The sequence below is a fragment of the Varanus komodoensis genome, unplaced genomic scaffold, assembly GCF_004798865.1.
Source record: "Varanus komodoensis strain SLA01 unplaced genomic scaffold, ASM479886v1 scaffold307, whole genome shotgun sequence".
NCBI classification, from domain to species: domain Eukaryota; kingdom Metazoa; phylum Chordata; class Lepidosauria; order Squamata; family Varanidae; genus Varanus; species Varanus komodoensis.
This window is the reverse complement of record NW_025335776.1, coordinates 7,316-27,084: the sequence shown is the minus strand read 5'-3', so window position 1 is coordinate 27,084 and position 19,769 is coordinate 7,316. Positions and strand designations below refer to the sequence as shown.

At 45.4% G+C, this 19,769-nt stretch overlaps 1 protein-coding gene across 1 annotated transcript; it reads left to right on the top strand.

Moving 5' to 3' along the window:
- Positions 1–7,791: 7,791 nt before the first annotated feature.
- LOC123027199 (cholinesterase-like) lies at positions 7,792–18,623 on the top strand. The gene is made up of 4 exons (XM_044437712.1): positions 7,792–7,907; positions 14,115–15,656; positions 16,475–16,638; positions 18,330–18,623. Exons 2-4 carry the CDS (start codon positions 14,134–14,136, stop codon positions 18,353–18,355), a joined length of 1,713 nt encoding a protein of 570 aa, XP_044293647.1. The 5' UTR covers positions 7,792–7,907; positions 14,115–14,133; the 3' UTR covers positions 18,356–18,623.
- The last annotated feature ends 1,146 nt before the right edge of the window (positions 18,624–19,769 follow it).

Sequence of the window (19,769 nt, the reverse complement as noted above, 5' to 3'; positions counted from 1 at the left end):
GCCATGATCTTAGTTTTCTTAGTGTTGAGTTTCAAGCCAACTTTTGCGCTCTCCTCCTCCACCCACATCAAGAGGCTCTTTAGTTCCTCTTCACTTTCTGCCATGAGAGTGGCATCATCTGCATATCTGAGGTTGTTGATATTTCTCCCAGCAATCTTAATTCCAACTGGTGATTCATCTAGCCCAGCCTTTCTCATGATGTGCTCTGCATATAAGTTAAATAGACAGGGCGACAGTATACAGCCTTGCTGAACTCCTTTCTCAATTTTGAACCAATCACTGGTTCCGTGTCCAGTTCTCACTGTTGCTTCTTGACCCGCATATAGGTTTCTCACAAGACAAATAAGATGGTCTGAAACTCCCATGTCTTTAAGAACTTGCCACAATTTTATTTTATTTATTATTTATTAAAACATTTTAACAAATAATACAATCAGGACTTACAGAAATCTAACAGGTACAAAATGTTGTAGTTTTTGCAAGCAGAGCTATAGAATTCCTTAAGACAAAGCACATTTTTCACAATGCAAGTGTCCCATAGCTTCACTTCAACTTTCACCTTCCTTTCAGCTTCTGACCATGCCTTAACTGAAAGCTGGCAGTGAAAGCTGCCAAGACATGGAAAAGCATATCTTTTTCTCTGAGGATTTATTTGGACTTTCCGAACACTAGGCAGCAAGCCCCGTTTGGTACAACGGAACTTATTTCCCCATCAACATGCCTAGGGAGTTAGAGATGTAACAAGTTTTTTGTTTTAAAATGTTTATGCCATGTGTTACTTCCATCTCTGGACGGCTTACAACATTAATCAAAATAAAATAAAACAAGTGACACCCTTTCCACTGACTTTCATTGTCCTTCCTCCCCCTTTCTTTCTCCTGCTCCTCTACTGTTGGCAACTTGTTTGGGTGGCATGTCATCTTGCCCCATGAGCAGGATTCCTCCAGTAGGATAATCTGAGAGAAGGGAGTGTATAAAATGCTGACAGTGATGTTATTATTATTTTATGTTTTAAGGGGATGAAGAGAGTCATGAGATGATGGCAGGGCATTGCCATTGTCAGTGCTGTTTTATAAGGGAGGTCATGAATGTCTGCTCCAGTGTTCCCCCAGTACAGTGGAGGACAGCACAGCCTCTAAAGGGGGAACTGAAGAGATGTGGAAAGAGGGAATTAATTCCTGCATTCCACGGGATGCAGTCACAGCAGCGGAGCTGGGAGAAGGGGGCAGAGCACTGCCGGAGGGTTCCTGGAATACGGGACTAGGCCTGCAATGGAAGCGCTGTGAGGAAACAGCACTGGCATGTTTGCTGAGGGAACTCAAGGTCAGTCAACAGAGGCTGTCCTCCCTGAGCTGCTGAGCTCGACAAACTTGTATTTCAACAGACTAGGATTAAAGTGGAGTGGCAGTGGAGGCCTGTTCTCTAGTCCGTCTCTTTGGGAAAAGCAGCAAAGGGCCTAACTAATAACAGCAAGGGCCTACCTAGGGCCTAACTCAACCTCTGCACTGTTACTTGAAAGGCATGGAAAATGGCCTCTAAATATTAGGAGTACCACGTGGGAGACTGGTCCATGGGAATAACTGTTGTTGGATTCCACATACGGTTGTAACACAAAAAGGTTTCTGGATGTTGTTTTAAGACTTTTTAAGACTAGGATTAAAATGGAGTGGCAGTGGAGGCCTGTTCTCTAGTCCGTCTCTTTGGGGAAAGCAACAAAGGGCCTAACTAGATATCCTACTAAAACTCTCAGTACTTTTAACCTAGTCTTTTAAAAAAGAAAAAAAATTACCAGAATCAACTTTCAAAATAAGAGATGTTGAGGAGGAGAGGATCAGAATCACAGTGTGAGGATGTGGGAGTTTATCTACAACTCATTCCAGTAGTTTATCAGGAGCTTTTCTTAATGAAGTAGATCAGCTCCATCTACTTATCAGTTTTGTTGTAAAATTCAGATGAGAGTGCTATATTATCTTTCCTTTCTTGTTTATTCACTACATAACCCCTAGGTGGGGTAATTCTAGGTAGAATAGCAGGCAAGTTCCTTCACCTTTCCCTCCTTGTAAAAATCTCATCAAAATAGTTTAAAAACAAAAGCAAAACTGGAAGGTCACCAAGTTGGCTAAACAATGCACACACATCTGTGAATAGGAAATGATGAATGAAAGAAAACACTATAAAAGTGAAAAAAAATCTTTTTTTTTTTACTTAGGTAATTTCTCTTTTCCACAGTACCACAGTGCTACCCAGGGGTTATGTAATGGAAAAGCAGGAAAGAAAATACTCTTGGTGGGGGGTTTGGATCTTAATTCTGCAACAAAACTGAGAGAAGATACAGAGTGACTCAAACCCTCTGAATTTGGAATCTTTTGCAGAAATCCCAAGAATATGCTGTGCTATCTATTTTGGAGAAAGATGTGAAGAGCAATACAGGAACTTTCAAATGTAGAATGCAAAAGATCTTGTTTCAAGTGCTGTGCAAATAGTTGTGGTAAAAAATAATGCATATGTTTAAAAAAATCATATCTGGAAACAGTTTAGATGCACTCATGCATTATCTGGGTTTGGACAACATGATATGGTTTGCTGTAGGTTATTTAACTCACAACAAACTGCAGGGTCAGTGGGCATCCAGTTGGTGACTGTTGTGTTTTGTGAGCCCGGTGAGTGTGTGTTATGCAACAGTCAAACTTCTCTTGCATAACCTTAGAACAGACCATGACTTGGCATATTCAAAATGGCCGACACATATGGCCTGCACCCTCACTGTGAATTGAATAACCTGTGATGGGCTGTGGCATCATGTGAACAGCCCCATTCTTGGTTGTGTGGCTTCATGCAGGTATTCCTGAATGGTGGAACAATGCATCGATTTTTATATGAGCAAGACCAAATGAAAAGGGAAGGGAATAATGCATGAGTTCACACTTCTTCTATTAGAGGGCAGTTGGACCACAATATTAGACCTGTACCTTATCTCTCCATCATGGTCATAAGATCCTAATGCTAACAGTAGCAGTAGGAATCATCATCATCAACAGCTATGTTTTCAGCAATTATTATGTAACCCAGCTTCTTTACAATCTCATTTTTTCCTGTTTTCTATCTTGCCACTGAGTGGGTTGTTTTGCATCCTCTTTCCATGAGAACTTTTCACCCCTTGAATTTTGCATAGCTCCATACATGGCGTGATGGTGATTTGGTGCTAGTTGGGTAGCTGCTTTCTCCTTGGAAGAGTCTCAGTGGCCAAATTCTTGCCTTGTGTAGAGGAGATCCAATGTTCAACCTCTGATTTCTCCTCTTGAAAATACTACATGTGTTGGACTTCCGTGGGCAGTGATATCTCAGATGTCAGGCACTGCGTAAGTGGGGGGGGGGGGTTGCTTATGTTCAGATTGTTCATAATTAGGGTGTTGGCCTGGAATTCAGCAGATCCAGCTTCTAGTCCTCACTCAACCATGAAATTCAGTGGGTGACTTTGGACCAGCTGCAGACTGAGCCTCACCTACCTCACAGGGTTGTTGTGAGGATAAAATGGAGAGGAGAAGAAGGTTTGGGTAAATTGCCTTGGATTTTTGCAGGGGAAAAAAGCAGGATATAACTATAAATAAATAAACTTTAAGGAAATCAGGAATGCTTTTGTTTGTTCAGTTACTGACATAGAACATAAAAACTCAAACAGATAAAACTCTAAAAATGTAAACACAAACAGAATGTGGTTAAAAAACCTTTGAACCATTTTGCATCATTCTATGCTTCTTAAGAACATGCTAGGTCACAGTCATGCATGAAAAATATAAATAAACTCTGTTTGCATTAAGAAATGTTCTAATTTCTTTTAAATCTAAGTGTTGTTACACATTCAAGAATTAGAAGCATATCATGTCAGAATCCCAGAATCTCAATTTGAGAAGAGGGAATAAAACTCAGGTTCGTGGGAAAGACCAAGTGTCCAGACCATCTGAGGCTTTATTGTATTTACCCCAAGGTTCCCGCAGTACTCTCACGATAATGCATGCATTACCGGGCAGGCAGAGATGAACTCTGCTGCAAAACTTCAACACAACTAGAGAGTTTTTATACACTCCCAGTCACATACAGGTACAGGGCAACTGATGACAGAATGCAGAGATTACAATAAGATTCTGAGGTCATCACATACAGAACAGATAAAGGAATGTCAGTCAATCATACAGTGACAATGAGATTACAATATTTCTAATTGCCTGTATTGACACTTTAGCTCAGTAGCTTGAACCCATCTCTAGGTCTGCTTAGACATGTAAATTCAAGCTACTGAGAAACTATGCATGATAAGCTCAAGACTCTTATCTAGACTCTAGACATTCTGAATTGGCCAGGGCACATGGAGCCTCTGGGCTATCAAAAGATACTTCCTTGTAAACTGAACTCCAACAATGACTATTTACAATGTATATTTGGACTGAATGGCCTGTCTACTGTAGCCCACAGCTAAAGGTGAGAGAAAGGAGTGGGGAATGCCATTTTAAACAGTGACTGCTTGGTTTTGAGAAGGAAGATAGGATTTGATCCCACAATGCAAAAAAGCACACAGAAGTAATGCTTTTCAGATAGGATTTATCCAAATTTTCCCAACAGCACAGAAGGAAGACCTGGCGAAACACCACATGCCTGCTCACTGTGTGGGGCCTTCCTCTGACTGCTACCTCCAGGGAGGTTAGGTTGCTGGCAGGGAGGAGCGGGGCCTTCTCAATGGAAGTCCACAGCTATGAAACAAGCTCCCCATTTTACTGTCCTTTTGGCACCAGGTTAAAACTGCTCTCTGTGCCATCAAATCATTTAACAGCTCTGAACAGCACATGGAGGGTAGAATCACATCAGCTGTTTGTATTACCTTGTATTAATCATGAGCTTTTAAATTTCTGCAGTGAAATCTAATGATGTTCATTATTTGCATTTTGAACTACATTTCATGAATTGTTATAAACTGCCCAGAGCTTTGGCTGTTGGGTGGAATAGAAATAAAGTAAATGCTAATGTGAATACTAATACTTGCCTTATAAATGAACTCATTTTATTTGTGGCCTTGGAAGAGAATCCCTTCCTTTCTGTTCCTGCTGGAGTCCCTTGGTCAGCTTGGCTTTTCAGCCTCTACACTGCTCTAACGCTGAGTTATTGCCTGTTTTTGCTGTCGCATCTGCTGTCTGCTTCTAGGTTTCTGTCAGCAATGAGGAAGAACTCAAGGGAAGAAGTGTGTCCCTGGGTAAAACAAAGAGAATTGATGATGAAGCAAGATCAGCAAGAAAAAGACGCTGCCACAGTGTGCACTCAGCAGGGATGTGCTACTGGTGGGACATCCAGCTTACACGGGCTCAGTGTAGATCCTGCCCACTTCCCATCTGATGGTGATGATAGAAGTGGGCCATGTTTCTAGTCCCCATGAGCCAGCCACAAAGCTCCCTGGTTTTGGAAGGTGATGACCGCATGAAAAGGCCCCAGAAATTTCTCTAAGTCACAATCACAATAAATACCTAGAAAAGCCCTGAGGGTACAGGAAAAGGAGACCCAGGCAAATAGACTCATCAGAATTTACTGATGGAAAAACAAAAGTTGTATAGCTAGAATGCCCAGTGGCAAATCTTGGAGATGCAGAGCACTGGAGAGCTGACCCTGGGCGTGGGCGTTCTCAAAACACCATAAATTGAGAGGCTTAACAAGGCTTTAATGATATGAACAGTAACAGACACAAAACCAGGAAAGATTTTCTGAAATGAAAGACCTTGCCAGGAATAGAGCCAAAGCAAGACTCTTCTGAGACAATGGATTTACTTGTTACTGACATATCTTTAATACGTTATGATATTCACTTGTTTTTATAGGCATGTTTTTGCAGCTAGAAATCCAGTGACTAGAGGATATCATGTTATTTAGACATGATTTTGGGTTGGAAAAAGTCTTGAGTTGAGACTTAGAGCAAACGCAGCTTTATTCTAGGGCACTTTGGAATAAGCAGAGACAGAGGGGGAAATCAGAGTCTTGTAAGAGGAACAGAAAACATACATTATATACTCTGTGTCACAGGCATGATGTCCAGATACATGGTAGATATATTCACATATTGTTAATTGTCACCTTTTGTTATTTGTTGTAAGCCGCCCCGAGGCTTCGGCGAATGGGGCGGCATAAAAATGTTTTAATTAATTAATTAATTAATTAATTTCCTAGAAGGAATCCTTTATTCTCCCAAGGATTTCCTTCTCGTATGGTTGCTAATAATCTTCCAAGCATTCGCACCAGCCCTATGTTTCTACACCTCTGTAATTCATAATGCATTTTGCTACTTTTATTGAGATCCAAACCAGTTTCAGGCTCCAGCAGTTCTCCTCATTTGCCCTCTTTTGAGATTCTGCTGACTTGTCACAGGAGCTCACACGGCGTTCGTCACTCTTCTGTCTCCCCACTCTCTCGTGGACAGGAACTACAATATGGCTGCGGGGTTCTTACTGTATGGCCTTCCTCAGGCTAACCACTTTGGGGGAGTTTTGGGGTGCTGTGATGGGTAACAGGCAGAAGCTGGGAAGTCATGTCCCAATCATAAACACAGCAATAGAGAACCTGCAGCACAGTCACACAACTACGGAGAATCACCACCAAAAACCTCCACTTCTGCCATAAGGTAGGCCAGCCTCCCAGGTGCGTGCAGAGATCACACGGATTCAAGTGTGCCAATTCTGGTGGGAATTTCAACCCAATGAGCAACTGTCCTTGCTACCTGGTCACACAGGTTATTAAAGGGGGCTCCGCCATGCTCTTGAGGGCAATTGCTATTTTGCTGTAATCAAACTTATTCTCAAGAATAAAGATACTTTTTCAGTCTCCCACCCTTGTCATGGGCTGAGTGTGGCAAGGCCTGGGTGCACTAAGTCCAACATAAGCAAATGAGCAAAGCTAAGGGGGAGCCCTTTTCACAGATTTCAGTCTTCTTAGAGAGACCTCATTTTCCTTGCTTGGTTTGGAAAGACTGGCACGATGCCATGGCTGCTACTACATTTGCTCTTCATGAGCATGAGGCGTGAGTTCTGCATCCTCAGTCTACAACCAGCTCCATATGAAAACAACATCTCATAGCCTGTCTGGGCAAAGGCATATTTGTCACAGCCTGCAGACCTGTATGACATGACATGACTTTGTGACTGAACACACACACACAGGCCTGTGGGACTATCCAGCACTTAGGGGAGCCAGGGAAAACAAGCTGGGGTTCAAAATGCTCTCATTACTTAGAAACATAGAAACAGAGCAAGTCAGAAGGGGTCTCCAGGGCCACCTAGTCTGACTCCCGGCTCCAGCCAGCTCCACTCATGACATGCCTACCATGTGCATGTCTAGCCTATCCTTGAACACCCTCACCGATGGGGCCTCAACCACCTCCCATGGAAGCCCATTCCACACCCTTGGGGTCCTGACTGTCAGGAAGTGCTTCCTGGCATCTAAATGGAACCTGGGTTCCTTGAGCTTGGCTCCGTTGGAGCGCGTCCTGCCATCCTCTGCAGGGTAGGTCTCTACCCAGGTCTCTACTTCATTTTCTTCACCCCCCTGAAAGCCAGGCTTCTGTTGCCTGTTTTCCAGGACTCACTTTCCCTTCACCAAGGACAAAGGAATTTCATAATAGTGTTCCCTTTTAGTCTGTGCACACTTGCCAATTTTGTGTAAAAGTCAGGTGTCTTTGTGACCTTGTACCCTTACCTATCAAGTGACTGCCTGCTTTCATGGTGCAGGCATCGCCTGTATGGTCATTGCCCTTCGCTTAGAGATGGGCAGCTGATGTCTCTCTGGGTGCTGCTGGTTACGAGCTTCAGCCCTCGATAGCCAACGTGCCACTTGAGAGTGAGTTGCAAAGTGGCAAGCCATCATCAGGGAGGCAGAAGGTGAGTTGGAGGGTTGGGTGAACTCGGAGCACTTCAAACAACCAACATGATTACAGCAGAAAATGCAGAAATGGATGGGAAGCTGATGGCACTGCTGGCACAGGAATGGTGAGCAGGAATGCAGAAGAGGGCAATCAAAATGAACAAGGCATGAGACAAAAGAAATAAATACAAAAACAGGAGAATAAGTGGCAGTCCCTTAATTCCTGCCTATTTCTTGCTTACAGACCAGTCCTTTAGTCCCGTGACAGAATCTCGATGGCCGTAATATTGTTTGAATTTCCAGATCCAAGACTGGAAAATTGGTCCCACTTTGGAGCTCAGGATCTGTGCTTCCGTTCCCCTCCCTGCTCCTCAAAGCCAGTGAGGAAAGAAGTAAGCCAAGAAAGCCCTTGATCCAGCTCCATTGCTGATCCCAGTGGAAGGTCCTTGCTCATGAGCAATTCCTCCCTGCTGGGAGCAGCACTGGTGCAGCAGATGGGGCTGGCGGCTGAGCTGCCCTCTGCTAGAGAAGAGGCCAGGAAGCGTGGGGCTCATCCCAGGTTCCCATGGCTCCTGGCCCTCTTGGCTGGCAGCCACAGTGCCAAAGGGAACCTACGGAGCCCATGCCCGAGAGTTGCTCCAGAACTTTGGAGCAGGCATTACGAGCCCTCGCTTGGGGCCGTTCAGCCAGAGCAGCATACCCCTTGATCACTCCTTGGCTTGTCCTGTCATTGGAGCTTGGGTGACCCAGCAAGCCCAGCAGTGGCCTATAAGCCCTGCCACGAGACTTGGCTCCCTGGAGGTGGCCAATCAACCCAGAAGCTGCACTTACGCACCATCAGGCAGGGCACGCCTGGCTCACTAATGTGAACCAGTCACCGGGCAGGTCTGCACAACCCTCTAAGCTTGGGGCAGCTCATAAAGCAGCTTGAGTAGCTATTTAACCTTGGGCCCCTGGCATGCCTGACAACAGCCAGGTACTACAGCAGCCATGAGGCACCTCCTTCCCTCTCCTCACCCCAGTTCTCCAGTAGGTGTCCCGGGTGATGTAAAGGAATGCCCAGGAAAGCAAAGATCAGCAGCCCCCCTTGACTTAGGAGCAGCTGTTCTGAGAGCTGTGGGGGTGGCTTCTGCGATCAGCAACCTCTCTGTCCTGCCACATGCCCCCGACTGGCATCACAGCCCTCGGGGAGGGCCACACTGAGCTCCACTTACTCTAGAGGAGGCCCTATATCTGGTGTGGCCACTGCTGAGTACCTGCAGTGGTGGAGAGGGGTGCAGGATCCTGCTCTGCCCAGCCACTGCTGGTGCACCAGAGTGCAGCTCAGCTCCCCCACCCAGTGCCGCCGCCCTGAACTGGTGACACTGGGCAGGAGCAGCACAGCACGGCAGCACTGGCAGAGGCGGCTTGAAAGGTCTACTTGTGAGTTGAGGCAAAGGCCAGTAGTTGGCAGTCCCTGCTCCCTCTTTCCCACCCCTTTGGTGATAGGAAATACCTTCATGCCCCTGTGATGTCCGGTGTGGGGAGACGGAAGGGGGAGCAAGTACCTCAGGACCCCCAGCATGCTGATGATTGGTCAGTCACACTGGGTCCCCACATAAAGTAGACACACAGGGTGACGCACTGGGAACCTTCGGTGTCATGTGCACTTGCCTCCTGTTTGGTACTGTTATTTTGGAAAGAAGTCAGGTATAGGGAGGCACCGCGGAGGTGCATGTGCTTGTGCTTGCTGTGAGAAAGCGGGTAGGGAGCAGTCCTCTAGGGCTTGGCGCCCTGGTCACCCCACCATTTTGCAGGGTTCTGGTTCCTTGCCAGATGCAGATTGGCCCCTTCACACGTGTTGAGGCCTTCCCTTTCGTGCCTTTCTGGATGTTCCATGACATGACCAGAAGGTGGCGCTGTGCTACAGACACCCCAGCTTGCATTCCAGGGGCTGCTTGGCCCCTGTGCGAAAGCTTAGCTCTTCTTCTGTTCTCAAAGCAGAATCCTTGCACTGTGTTTTCTTGCCACCTCTGTTGTTGCACTTAGAAGGACATCCTTTCTGCCCAGCTCACATAAGGAGCGCCTGCGCAATGGATGGGTTTGTTTAAATCAGAGTGGCAAAGGCTGGGATGGCTATAATGGGGGATACTTTGAGCAATTGAGTGGCCAAGCACAAGAGATCTGAGCCATTTGGGGGGTCCTCAGCCCCAGCCTTTCCTTCTGAGATGTATGTGTTAGGACAAATGTCTGCATGAATCGGGATGCAATCCTATGTCCAGGTACCCCAGAGTAAGCCCCAGTGAATTCAGTGGGATTTACTTCTGAGCAGACATGACTAGGTTTGCGTGGTCAATGGATCGGATGAATGAGAACCTGGGCCTCCGATTCTCTCAGCGCAACGAGGGAACTGATCCCAGCTTCCGCCTGGAGTACTGAGGGAGCACTGAGGATTTGCTGCAAGCATCCAAGGTGATCAAGCTAAGGTGTGCTTTTGACCTGCTGATCAAAGCAGGGTTACATGTTGGCGGGCTGAAAATGTCAAATTAAAGGATTAATTCTCAGTGCTTTGAGAAGCCAGTGTAAATTGACAAAAGCAGAGTTTCATGTTTATTTTCCTTCCAACTTCATAGTGAAGAGCCTATTTCCACACTATTTGTCCTCTCTTCTCCTATTTCTTTAACCCCTTGAAAGACTGCTGCTTTCATTTCTTCAACTTCGTTATACCTGCAGAGTCTCAGGCCAGTCTTCGATTCTTCCTTAACTTTTTATGGGTTGCAAATTCGGACCAGCCATTTGTGACCAGCCATCCACCCATAGGAAACCCATGAGAAGGATATGAGTGCAAGAGCACATTCCCACCCATGTTCCCCAGCATCTGGTGCACATGGGCACAGTGCCTCTGATATGGGATATATTGGGACTAGTGGCCATTGAGTGCCTTGTCCTCCTGGAATTTATCTAATCCCCCTTTAAGGACATTGCTGGGGGTGGGTGAAAAAACCAGGGAAGGCATTGTGGCTGCATTGCAACAGGTGAGGTCCCTTACTGAAAAAGAAGATAGCAGGAAAGAAAGGGAATTGCTGATGCCAAAGCCATTGAAGGGGAAATAATGTGAAAAGGCATTCCAAATCCTTTTGCTATGAAGGTAGTCGTAGATCTGGAGTAACAGTTTCAGATCAGCCAGTGTGGCGCACCAGGAGCAGGAGACCCATGTCCTAGTCCTCACTCAGTCACTGAAGCTCTCTGGGTGACTTTGGGACAGTCACTGACTCTCAGTCTAACCTACCTCTCACAGGGTTGTTGGGAGGATAAAATGGAGTAGAGGAGGACTGTGCAAGATGCCTCAGTTTCTCTCTAAGAGCTAAAAAAGTGACCTATAAAATATATAAATCTAAGAATAAGGCTTGCTTGCAGCATTTGGAGCAATCAGATCTGCCCATCCAGGAGCAGCTGAAGCATTTGCTCCTGGAGGAAGAGCCTTTTTCTCCCAATAATCCATCCAAGGCAGCAAAGGCACAGAGAAGATGACTGGGAGTAGAAGCCAAGGGAGCAGTTAGCTCTGTCCGTCTTGAATTCCCTGACACTGCCCTGAGAAGCAGCTGAGGAACTGCCAGCTCTTGCCCAAGAAAAGCCGCTCGTGCAGCCCAGAGGAGACTCCTTGAGGGAAGCAGTGTGACATTAACAGCTAAGCTTTAAGCAAACCAAACCTTGAGGTAACAAATTAACTGGTTTTCTAATGAACACTTTCTGCTCCTCAAGCCTTTATTTAGCCCATTACGGAAATTGTGTAAGACTGAGAACTGTGTATTAACATATTAACTACCTGGAAAAGCTTCAACAGTTTTCTGATAGAAAGTTGCTGCCAGTCCAGGAAAATTTGATTTCTTCCCTTTTCTCTTCATCTTTTCTTCTTCTTTTTCTCTTCCTGTGTTTGTTTCTGATTGGAAGAGTTAAAAAATAATATAGTTTCAGTAGATATAACAATGATTGTAGGAAGAACTGTCCATTAAAGTTTAGGGCTTTTTCCTCTGTAAAAACCTATGAAATATTATTTGTTTTTTATTGCTTATGCTTTTGTTTCTTTTAAATGTTGCATTATTTTTAATATAAGAACATCATTATAACAATGGTATGAACAGTTGTGAGACTTCCTGAAGGGAGCAAAAACTTATAAGAAATTATAAGAAATGTCAGTATGGATGCAAACTTGTGAATTGCAGATAAAAATTAATATTTTGACTGATCAATATACAGAACAGAAAGAATTTTAAACTTCTGACAAAGTTTAACTCAAGAAGGTGTTAAATATAAATGGCACATTTACTTGATGTTCTCATTTAAATATAATGGAAAGTGGCTGATTATAAAGTAGAAAAGAGGCTTATAAATATTTTAGATGAGCTTGATATACAAGATCTTGAAGCAAGTATTCGTGAAGTGACATGGAGACAGGAATGGAAGAAAAGTAATAACAAGCAATTGCTAGATGATCTAGATATAAATCCATATATTTATAGATATAAATCTGTTGTTAGGTGCTGTCAAGTCATCTCCACTTTCTGGTCATCCTAGGAATGAAGGTCCCCCCAATTATCCTGCCCTTCAGAGCCCTGCTCAGCTCTTGTTAACTCAAGGCTGTGGCTTCCCGAATGGAATCGATCTGTCTCAGATGTGGTCTTTCCCTCCTCCTTTCGCTTTGATGTACCCTAGCATGCCTGTTTTCTCCAGCAAGTCTTGCCTTCTCACAAGCCCACAATATGACAACTTTTGTCAAGTTTTGTCATGCTTGATTCTAGAGAAAATTCTGGATTTATTTGATTTAGGTCCCACTTGTTCATCTTTCCATCATTCCAGAGTATTCACTAGAATGATGGAAAGTGAACAAAATAAAACAAATTGCCAAGGGAATTACAAACAAACACAGCCCATTTACTGCAGCCCCCAGAACCAACTTCTTATGTCTTCATATCTTCCCTCACTCTATGAGAGTTTGCAAAAAAGAAAAAAGAATCATGATTCTGTACAACAACAGATTTTCTAACCAGTTCAAATTCTAACACTTTTCTTTTTCCTTTCCATACTTCCCTGAACTTCCATTAGTCATGCTAAGCACAATAAAATTTCCATTTGTCATTAAATTCTTCTAAAGGTCTTCTATTTACAGAATTAGTTAACTTTGCCATCACTGCATATTCTGCTAATCTACATTGTACTTATTTGTCGTCTGAGTTTTAAACACACTTTTTTCACTTGTTTGGTACGTTTTTTTCTTAGTGTGAGGTATTTTAACATACTCCTTTCCCTTTCTACCCTCCCCCTTTATCATATATTATTCTTTCTATTTTCATTTTGGTTTCTGTGTTTATTTTGCTAATTAAGTAAAAAATAAGAGTTATTTCATTGAAATGTCCAAAACGAAAAACCTTGAAATTGGAAACTTTTATTGAAAATTGGAAAGATGTCTACGGTCTAGAGATTAATATATTATTGCTTTGCTACTTCCTCACTTACTGGTGTAAAGATATGAACAAAATTTATGTAACATGCTATTTAATGTGCTTGACAACTTCATAGATGTTTACAGGTGATGTTACACAGGTCCTTGTTGAGAAGATAATATACTTGGACACATTGATTATATAATGCAATAAATCAATGTTGTGCAGTGTATAGTTTTACATTAAATAAAACTTGTCTTTTTAAGAAAGAGGGTGTGAAGAGGGTCTTCCTCAGAGTGTGGTTCTAGAGCGGAGGGGCAGCCAACCAAGCTCTTGGTGGAGACAGAAGATGCTGATGCTGCTGGTAACAATTAATCACGGATCCTGACAGCACAGCAAATCCATCCACTGACATAGAGCCACAGTGGCAACTTCAGGGGGGTTGGTGGCCATCTTGCCTCCTCACCTGCAGCATCAGAAAAATAATACATACACAAAATGCACTCTGAAAGGCAGCAGAGTTCCCGGTGTGGCAAAATCAGATTGCATTAAATGGGGTACACACTTTTATTGCTGCTGCTTTACCATTTTGAAGGGTGGCAGCGGCAGCTGCAGGGGGGCGGAGGGGGCCACACGTCACCCACCCTTGCTCTGGTGCATCACAGAATTCTTATATAGGAGGCAAAGAGGGATTCTCCCCTGGGCAGTAAACCTATAGCATATGGCGCTAAGAGCCAATCTGGGCACTTTTTAGGCAGGAGGGAAGGATTCATATTAAACAAACACATAATATTTTCCTTCAAAAAACTCAGCTGCAGCGGCTATGCCTTCTCCCCGCCTTTCCTTCTTCGGCCTTCTCTTCCTCCTGCTTCTGATGCTGGGCTCCGCTTCTCAAGATGATGGCGTGGTGATCACAAGCAGTGGCCCCGTGAAAGGCAAGACGGTCCCAACCAGCTCAGGCTCTGTGACGGCCTTCCTGGGCATCCCGTATGCCGAGCCCCCTGTGGGGAAGCTGCGTTTCCAGAAGCCCCGCCCTCACCAGCCGTGGAGCCGTGTCTTGGAGGCCACCAGCTTTGGCAACTCTTGTCCCCAGACAAACATTTCCAAGTTCCCCGATGCAGCCTTATGGACTGCCAACACGCCACTTTCGGAGGACTGCCTTTTTCTCAACGTCTGGGTGCCCAGCCCGCGGCCCGTGGAGCCCATGCCTGTCCTTGTATGGATCCAGGGTATCGGCCTGATCAGCGGCACCGCCTCCCTGGATATCTACAACGGAGCGTTATTGGCTGCTACAGAAAAAGTCATTGTGGCGTCCATGAATTACCGCTTGGGGGCATTGGGCTTTCTGTACATGCCTCCAGAAGCACTGGGAAATGTTGGCTTGTGGGACCAATGGCTGGCTCTGAAGTGGTTGAGACAGAATGCTGCTGCCTTTGGCGGGGATCCGGCCCAGCTGACCCTCCTTGGGCAAAGTGCTGGAGCAGCCATGGTGGGTTTCCATTTGCTCTCTCCAGCAAGCAACCCCCTTTTTGCCCGTGCTGTGCTTCAGAGCGGAGTCCCCAATGCCTTCTGGCCTTGGAAAACTACCGAAGACGCCGAACAAGATACAGTCGGGGTAAGCAGCGCAGTGGGATGTGCCAGTGAAAACCGGACTGCCGTGCTCAAGTGCCTACAAGAAATAGACATTGAAGATAAAGCATTTGAGCCCCTGTATTCCATCAACTCATTGACAATTGATGGAGAGTTCCTCCCAGATGAACCCCCGAAGCTTCTGGACAGCACAGCCTTGCAGGGGAAACCAGTCCTCACTGGTATCACAGCTGATGAAGGCTCAACCTTTGTATTATTTTGGTATCCTAGCGCTGAAGGGGATGGCAGGATACTGACCTGGGAGGAGCTCCTTCAAGGAGTGAAGGGAACCATGGAAAGGGGAACTGCAGAAGAGGTTGCTGAGGCTGTAGCCCTGAGGTTCAGCGAAGGTTACGATGGGCCAGAACGGTACCGTTTGGCCTTTGCTCAATATTTTAGAGATTATTTCTTTTCATGTGCACTGCATGAATTTGCTGCAAAGATGAGCAAGACAAAAATCCAGACACATCTCTACAACCCTATAAAGTATTCTTTAGAGGTGAAAGAAACGAAGACTCCGGTGTATGTGTATTCCTTTGATCACCGTACTTCTGCCTCTGATTGGCCTGAGTGGGTACAGACACCCTATGCAGTTGAGATACCTTACCTGTTCGGAAGCTTTGCATCCGCATTTCCAAGAAACAAATCAGTCACACAAGCCGAGGTTGCCCTGAGCCGCCGAGTGATGCGATACTGGGCAGAGTTTGCCAGGAGTGGGTAAGGATTCTCCATTTTGGGCTGCATAACTGTGTGTATCCTTGTGGCGACTGTGCCCATCATCTAGAAAAATGCACTCATCCATTTTGTAGATGGCACCTTTGAGTCACAAAAGTAGTTCACCTGGAATGTTGCAGGGGGTCCGGTCCACATCCAAGTCTCTGGCCTTTTCCCAGACATCACAGATTTTTGCCTGATTTCCACTGTGAGTTAATTTATCTTGGATCACGGTGAATCTGGGCCAAGGTGACACAGCCATTTTGATTAAAAACCATTTCATGCCCCTGCAAAGATGGCATTCAGCAACTGAAGTCCTCCAGCTGCTGCGGGTGCCTACCATCCAGTCCCTTTAAATCGTTTGCAGCTCAGAGCTCTGGAGCATGGCAGGAAAGGAGAAAGGTGGCTAGAGTGAGCCACCTGGCCAGGTGTGCTGACCAAGGAGGAGGCCTGCCAGTGGATTGCGGGTGTTGAGCAGGTGTTTCAGCAGGGGCTTCCCAAATCTGTCTCTGGAACTATGGCATGGTTGGAGTTCATAGATACATTGCTCTGGCTTCTGAAGCAACATGATCAAACCCGTATGCAAATACTTTTCAATATATACCTAAAATTCCCTGTGCTAAAATCCATAAGTGGCCAAAAGTGGTAGTGAACATCTGGACTTGCAGGTAATTTGGCCTATAGTTCCCATCAGTCCTGGCCAGCATAGCCTTTGGTGAGGGATGATGGGAGTTGTAGGCCCACAAGTGCTTCAAGAGCTGGAAAGCACCCAAATGAGTCTGCACTGGTAAGACAACTTTGGTTTCTTCACTGATCCACAGAAATCCCACGCGGTCCGAACCAACCGAAGCGCAATGGCCGGTGTATGATGTGGAAGAGCAGAAATTCTTCCAGATCAGCACAGCACCACCCCAGCTCAAGCGGCTGAGACCACCCCCACCCTGTGATTACTTAGCCACACTTCGTATGAAAGGAACCAGCAAGGGTGAGTTCTGGTCCTCCGGGAAAGAGGACACGTAGGCAATTGCCTCTGGATTATGAACTGAGACACCTCCTGATGCCGGGGAGTGAAATCTGGCCTTCCTTCAAGGAGCCCAGTCCAGCCCTCTGCAGCCCTCCAGAAGGCCACAAACCCTTTCTCAGCCCCCATTTCCTCCAGGCTCTAATAATTTGATGGCTTCCCAGCCTTTGTGCAGAATGTCCTCCCACCAAAATAAAAAGACTGAGATGCCTCTGCTATGGTACTAAAAGAGCTTTAAGTTACAAAAAGCCATTATTTGGGCTGCATCCGCCACTGTATTACATGGTCCCCAGTTCTTTAAAATGGAATTGGAGCTTCAGACTGAAAGAAGTTCAGCACTTTTACAGCTTAGCAGTAAAGGCATTCTGCAGCTGCTAGGTAAGAACAGCAATGGAAAGGGATTGATATATTTATATAAGCTTTTATATACTGTCTCCATAGCCAAAATTCATTCTCTGAACAAGTTAAAAATACAATACAATGCTAAAGCAGCAATATAATAACAATGCAATATGAAGTTATGTGACATCTCTCCTGTGAGCCCAGAGAGTTCTGAGGATTTGTTATTTTTAGCCAGATGCAGAGAAGGAAGCTGTGCCTGGAAACCCCAGGAGTGCCTTTTTCTTAATAGATCCCAAGAGAAGAATTCAGTCCTTGGATAATACTGGAGATCTATTTCACAAACGGCAAGGCAGCAAACCCTGGTTCAGGCTGATTGTGCACTTTGTCAGTTGCAGCCTGTGCCTTTGGAGCTTCTTATCCATGGCAGCTTTTATTCTGAGCAATATTGGAATTGCCCCTGGTAATGATCTTAGTTTGAAGGTAGAATTCGGCACTGTGGACAGCTCCTGTGAAGCCCAAGTGCTTAATGAGCCCTGCTGATATCGCAGCCACTGGCATCCCCTGCTATCAAAACCTTACAGAAGAGGAATTGTGCTCTGTTGTATCTTATTACCCATGGTGAGCCACCGTTCAGGACTTGAAGGAAGCAACTCTCTCTGCTTGTTGCTTTTCTGCAAGTGAAACCGAGCGGAATGCTGCCTCTGATCTGGAGGGGGCATGTGGCCATCGTGACTGGTAGCCATGGAGTGGTATGGATGAATCCAGGCACAAATTGGTCCCATGAAATGAGCTCGTTATTAGGCGTAAACCTGCAATGTCCCACAAGATTACATCTAAAGAATTTGTGAGGGTGTGAAGGGCTGTGGTTCTTCCTGTGGCTCCTGACAAGCGCCATGTGTTGTACTCACAGCTGAAGTATGCATTTCTCCTTCAAATGCTTTGCTGGGCATTGCAAATTCGTCCATAGTAGAGTTATTTTTTTTCCCCTTCATAGCACAGAGCATTTTTCCCTTCTCTTTGTGCCGCTTTCCAGATCAATATCTCCCACTTTTGCCCTGTCGGTTAGACAAACATAGGGATCTATAATTTTTAACTTACAGAGTAATTATCAACTGGGATGGAAGGCAACGATTACCGAAAAGGCAGCAGAGTTAGGGGAGGGGTAGTTGCATCACCTCCTGAAGGTGCTCCAGTGAGTTTGGCAATCAGCTTAGGAAACATTTTGACTGCAAACCAGTCAGGAGAGCAACGGGGCCTCTTGTGTAAAGAGTTCTTTGATCAGTTGTTTCCCCCTGCCCTTTTCTCCTTTGCAGCGAAACCCCAAGAGGACACTGCTTGACCCGTTTGAGAGAAGGATGTGAAGAACAAGAAAAGAATCTAAGATAGCCGACTGTGGAATACCTTTCATCAGTTGAGATAATTGATTGGTTGAAACCAGTGAGTTACCACTGAGAGGGTCAAACATGGATGCCAGAAGTAGTTTCGCAAGATACTAAAGATGCGCTCTTTAGCATTGCAGCACTTCTATCCATGTGCTACTAAATATTACTATTGTTTATGGGCAATGCTGAATGCTGAAAGAAATAAACTTCTGAAATGCAATAGAATGGAAGACTCTTCAGGCATGCTTTTGGTTAGACAACCACCTTCTGCTAACCTTCAAATAGAGGAACACCTCCTTTGGGGTATGATGCATGACCAGCTTATAGGCAGATTTCAACAGTACCAACAGGTGTCATCTTTTGAAGTTGGGTGTTTAGGGAATGCTACACATTCTAGGGTCTTTCGCATCATACAATTGCAGGCAGATATTCACATCAGGATAGTGGAGTAAGGAATAGCCACGGTTCATCCTGAAGATTCCTCCCAGGCTCTAAAAGTTTGTGGAACGAGGGCAGTGACATCGTCTAGCTGAAGTTGCTCCCACTTATTAAGGTCCTTGCTGCAAGATTGGGGCTTTGCACATCTGTTGATTACTGAGCATGGCTGATGCTGCTTTTCTTGGGTTAAACCACAGTATTTTGCACTGGAGCCATTGAGTGGCAGGCATTGCTGTGTGGAAAGTAGTTGCTTGAAAATCAGGGGAGCCGATTGGATATTGCTTGCAATGGGATACATAAGAGATGGCAGTGCTGTTCTCCATCCCATGTGTGCAAGTTTTCTTTCCTGGCTTCCCCATGTGGTTACTGCAGTCTGCGTGATTTGTTATCTTGACGTACCCAGCAGATGATTGAGCTCATGGGGGGCAAGTCTCCTCCCTTCCAGCATCTCCCCCCCCCCCCCGCCAGTGCTCTAGGCAGTGTCCCTGGAGATGGGGCTCCCCTCCTTGCCAGCTGTGAGTGAGCCGAGTTCCGCTTGGTGCCCCGATCCACACTCAAGCAAAAGGGGGGAAACCGGCTGCAAGGTAAGGCAAAGTCTTTGCCATCTCAAGGTTTCATGTGGCAGGAAGAGGAAAGATCACTGCTTGAGACCCCAGCAGCTGAAAACAAACTGTCCGACCAACAGCACAATCCTGTGCATGCCTACTTAGAATAAACCCTGCTTACCCCCTGGTAACTGACTGCATTCTTGCTGTGCTTCCTGCTTTTTGATTGACCAAACAAACATTTTAAATACTGCCCAGATCTCATCCTATCTTCATCCTATGAAGATAGGATGGAAGTTTCCTTCACTCCCTGACTTTCCAGAACAAACTGATTGAGATCGCAACTTCCTGTGATTTTCATGCAGAAAGGGAAGTTTGAATCCCTTCA